The sequence below is a fragment of the Lathyrus oleraceus genome, chromosome 5, assembly GCF_024323335.1.
Source record: "Lathyrus oleraceus cultivar Zhongwan6 chromosome 5, CAAS_Psat_ZW6_1.0, whole genome shotgun sequence".
In the NCBI taxonomy this organism is placed as follows: Eukaryota; Viridiplantae; Streptophyta; class Magnoliopsida; order Fabales; family Fabaceae; genus Lathyrus; species Lathyrus oleraceus.
Window position 1 is genome coordinate 433,365,940 of NC_066583.1, and position 5,156 is coordinate 433,371,095.

Sequence of the window (5,156 nt, forward strand, 5' to 3'; positions counted from 1 at the left end):
ACCAAATGTTAGAAAGGTTAGCTGGACATGATTACTACTGTTTTCTAGATGGATACTCCGGGTATAATCAGATTGTAGTTGCTCTGGAAAGACCAAGAAAAGACAACATTTACATGCCCGTATGGTGTGTTTGCATACCTAAGAATGTCATTCGGGTTGTGTAATGCTCCAGCCACCTTCCAACACTGCATGACTTCCATCTTCTCCGACATGCTTGAAAAGCATATGGAAGTGTTCATGGATGACTTTTCGGTCTTTGGATCCTCATTTGAGAACTGTTTAACTAATCTCTCTCTTGTTTTAGACAAGTGCCAGAAAATAAACTTAATTCTGAATTGGGAGAAATGTCACTTCATGGTGCAAGAAGGGATAGTTTTTGGTCACAAAATTTCCTACAAGGGAATTGAAGTGGACCAAGCAAAGGTGGAAGTGATATCTAAGCTCCCACTTCCTATTAATGAGAAGGGTATCCGAAGTTTCTTATGACACGCAAGTTTTTACCGCAGGTTCATAAGAGATTTCTCAAAAATCGCAAAACCGCTAACCACTCTATTGGTTAAGGATAAGGCGTTTATGTTCGATAAAGAATGCACCACGGCCTTTGAGACATTGAAGAACAAGTTGATTTCAGCACCTATTATTATTGCCCCAGATTGGTCTCCTCCGTTTGAGATCATGTGTGATGCTAGTGATATTGTTGTAGGGGCAGTGCTAGGACAACGAAGAGAGAAGTTGCTACATGTCATTTATTATGCTAGTCATGTGTTAAACCCTGCACAGATGAACTATGCAACTACTAAGAAAGAGTTATTGGCCGTGGTTTATGTATTTGACAAATTCAGGAAATACTTGTTAGAATCGAAGGTTGTCGTTTATACTGACCATGTCGCGTTGAAATATTTGTTTGCTAAACAAGACTCTAAGCCGAGGCTTCTCAGGTGGAACTTACTCCTCCAAGAATTTGATGTAGAGATTAGGGACAAAAGGAGGTGTGAAAACACAGTGCCAAATCATTTATCCCAAATGTCACTAATTGAAGAAATAGAAGAAAAGAGACCGATCAAGGATGAGTTCGCTGATGAACACATCCTCGTTGTCATTGGTATCCCTTGGTTCACAGACTACGCGAATTATTTGGTGGGGGGTGTAATCCCGAACGATTTTGATTCTAACAAAAAGAAAAAGTTTGTTCATGATTGCAAGTTTTACTTGTGGGATGACCCATTCCTATACAAGAGAGGAATGGAGGGGCTGGTCAGAAGATGCATTCTGGAGGAGGAACAAAGGGATGTACTTAGAGCTTGTCATGACTCGGATTATGGAGGATACTTCAGTGGTGACAGAATAATGGCTAAAGTCCTTCAGTCAGGTCTATATTGGCCCACATTGTTCAAAGATGCCTAAGACATCGTCAAAGAATGCAACAGATGTCAAAGAACGGGGAATATTTATAAGAGAAATCAAATTTCGCAAAATGCTATGCTGGAAGTTGAATTGTTTGATGTCTTGGGAATAGACTTCATGGGGCCATTTCCTCCGTCATTTGGGAAAAATTACATCTTGGTAGCAGTAGACTACGTATCAAAGTGGGTGGAAGTGGTGGCATTTCCCACCAATGATTCTAAAGTGGTTGTGACCTTTCTGAAGAATAATATATTTTCGAGATTTAGGGTTCCGAGAGCACTTATCAGCGATGAAGGTACTCACTTTTTGAACAAACTAATGGAGAATCTACTGAAGAAATATAATGTTAAACACAAGATCGCCACTCTGTATCACCCTTAAACGAGTGGCCAGGTCGAAGTGTTCAACAGGCAGATAAAGCAAATACTAGAAAAGACTGTATGTGCATCTAGGAAAGACTGGACAGTAAACCTAGAAGATGCACTATGGGCGTACAGAAAGGCATTCAAAACTCCCATAGGTATGTCTCCCTATCAGTTAGTTTATGGTAAAGCTTGTCACTTGCCCCTAGAGTTGGAGCACAAAGCATTTTGGGCATCCAAATTCTTAAATTATGATCTGGCCAAAGCGGGTGAATCCCGAATCCTTCAGCTCCACGAGTTCGAGGAGTTTCGGAATCAAGCCTATGAGAATGCCAAGCTCTACAAGGAGAAGACAAAAAAATGGAACGATCAGAAGCTACAGATAAAGGAGTTTGTCAAGGGACAACTAGTGCTCTTGTTAAACTCTAGATTAAAGCTCTTTCCAGGAAAGTTGAAATCCAGGTGGACGGGTCCGTTTTTGGTTCACATAGTGTTTCCCCATGGAGCAATAGAACTTAAAAATCCAAGTAATGGGGATACATTTAAGGTAAACGGAAAAAGGTTGAAACACTACTACAAGGGGCATGAAAGTGGTTTGATAGATAATGTTCGTCTCAGAGGATAAGAGAGACGACCGCGAGCCATGTGACGTTAAACGCAGCGCTTCGTGGGAGGCAACCCATGCTATTTTATTCTAATTATTTCAATGTTTGGTGTGTTTCCAGTTGTTATTTATAGGACCACAGGTAAATCGCACAGTGCAGAAGAAAAGGTTTGAGCCAAACTCATAAAGACAGTTGGCAAACAGGGCAAGGGAAAATAGAGAAAAAAATCAAGTTTTTTTTTTAAAAAACAGGGCCCTAACACGGGTACCCGTGTCAGGCAAGGTGCTAAGGAAGTTGATTTTTCCAGTAGGCTGACACGACCGCCCGTGTCAGTTGACATGGCTCGTGCCAGCTCTACTGGAGGTGAAGCCAAGAAACCAGTGGCCTGACACGGCCGCCCGTGTCAAGCCAAATGGTCATATTTTTCAAATTTTTACTTTTTGGCTTTTGTGGATCCCACCCGGATTTTCCACCACTTACTCTCATTTTACCCTTAACTAACCCATTAAATCTGATTTTCTCACCTTCTCTCTCCCATTTTTACCAAAGTTTTCTCCTTCCTCCATTGTTCTTCAAAATTCTCCATAACCTCACCAACAAAAAGCTCACAACTTTGCCGCATTACTTCGTCCAAATCACCGACACCCTTCATAAAAGTTGCTCTACTCTCAATCATCTACAAGGCTACGGTAATCGTTTTTCCTTTTTCCATACTTTATTTTTGGGTCATAAATTTTTGTTGTAGAAATCAATCATGCCGCCGAAGTGAATTCCTAAAGGGAAGAAAACTGAAGCTGAATCATCGAGGCCTCGGAAACGAACCATTTGTCATCTGAATTCGCACGATATAATCTTCGATAACCCGGAGCACGAATGAAGGTACTCTTCTCATGTTAAACATAAGATAACACCGACAAGGTACCTATGCTCAGATACTTTATTTCAATTGGGTCTGCCGAAAGAATTAGATAGGATGTTCTATGTCCTCGGCATGCTTGAATTCATGCATTGTGAAGCGCCTACCTATGAGCGCATCACTTTAGAATTCTTGAGCACCATTGAGTTCAAGTTAAAAAAAAGGATGGATAGGTACAACGATGTACTTTGGGGGAATGATGAATTTCAGGTTATACAATGTCGACCACGAGTTGACAGTGGAGCAGCTGGATGGGATTCCCTGCCTACCCCTAGATGGCCCCGGAGTCGTACCCGATAGGTTTGATGCTAAGACTTTCTGGTTGGTCATCATAAGACGATCAGATTATGTTGCTAAAGAGGTGAAAGCATCTGGCATTCAGAACCCTTGTTTCAGGTATGCTCAAAAGGTGTTGGCTTTCACGCTTTTCGGTAGGGGTGATAGCACAAGTGTGGCTACCCAGATGGAGATCTTCTTTCTGTTTTCCGTGGCAAACCGAGTTGTTGTGAGCGTTGCAGCATTTGCAGCGGATTACCTGGGTCAAGTGGGGAGAGCAGCCCAATGCGATGATGCAATGGCTGATGTTGCAATTTCCTCCACCACAGTGAGCCTGTGTGAGTCCCTCACTATCTTGGATTAAACATTGTGGACAATGTTTGGTTCAAGTGTGTGTGTGTGGGGGGGGGGGGTATTATTTGTTATTTTTGTTCTTAGTATTTTCAACATTTTATTATGTTTGTTTAAAGTAATTAGTTATGTGGTATTATGTGTGTTACAGATAGAGGACATTTGTGTCGGATGAATAATGAGGCTTGGAGCGATTGGATGAAAGACACACTCCTCTACTTGATCTTCTGGAAACCCCCAAAAGTTGATGATGCTGATATGAATAATCGGACGCGACTCTCTGTTATTGGACTACTCAGGAATACTCTGTAACCGAAGCGAAGACGAAGCTACATCACACTGAGAGGTATCTTGGAAACCTGCAAGCTATACCAAACATGGTGAGAACTACAAAAAGGTCAAACACTTTTGTCATCATGAGAGCTTTTCAGGTATGTCTCTGTCTCTCTGGGTTTGCATAAGAGATGCGGGAATTTCATAACACACTTGTACACACTGAGGCATATTTTTTATTTTAACCCTGAGCCTTTCCAGCCAACCCACCATTATTACCCTTCGTTCACCCAATTCGAGCCATATTTCCTTTTGTTTGTTGTTTAACCACTGTAAATAACCGTAAGCCGAAACACTACCATACCTTTCTTAGATAACTGTTGTTTACCCCGAATTTGTGGAAAATCCTAAGTTTGGGGTTTCATCAAATTTTTGGGACACAGGTGAAAAATAGATAAGTGCAACAAAATTGATAAAAGTACGAAACTTCAAAAGAAAAAAAGAGAATTGAAAAATTATGAGAAGTATCATGAAGCACTTATCTAGAAGGATTAAGGTTGGCAAAAAGCATGCTCAAAAGAGTAATAAAAAAGAGAAAAATAAGAGCAAATGAATCCCAACAAGAACGGTGCCCAAAAGAAAAATCTCCTAATTAAAAGATTGAACACAATTATGAGGGTAGCAACACGGACTCTGAGCCTGAACCTCTAGTTTTTCCCTTTTTGTTTTGCTAAGTTTCCTCAACTTGCACCGTAGCCCCACTACAACCCAAAAAGCCCTCGAATAGTGTGTGTTGTGTATTTTTGTTATGAAGGTATCTGTGATTCAAACCTAAGAGTTGACTTTGCATGCTCTGTTTTTTTTAGTGCAAACACTTTGATCCCGAGAGATTTGGTGAGAGTGTGAAAAGCTACAGGCCAAAAGATGCGTCAACGTGAAAGTGTAGCGGAAGTCAGAAGTCGGGACAGA

General features: G+C 41.1%; 1 protein-coding gene across 1 annotated transcript; it reads left to right on the top strand.

Moving 5' to 3' along the window:
* The first annotated feature begins 675 nt into the window (after positions 1-675).
* On the top strand, positions 676-2,760 carry LOC127081200 (uncharacterized). Its single transcript, XM_051021485.1, has 5 exons — positions 676-1,102; positions 1,517-1,772; positions 1,857-2,373; positions 2,492-2,512; positions 2,623-2,760. Exons 1-5 carry the CDS (start codon positions 676-678, stop codon positions 2,758-2,760), a joined length of 1,359 nt encoding a protein of 452 aa, XP_050877442.1.
* Positions 2,761-5,156: the final 2,396 nt, after the last annotated feature.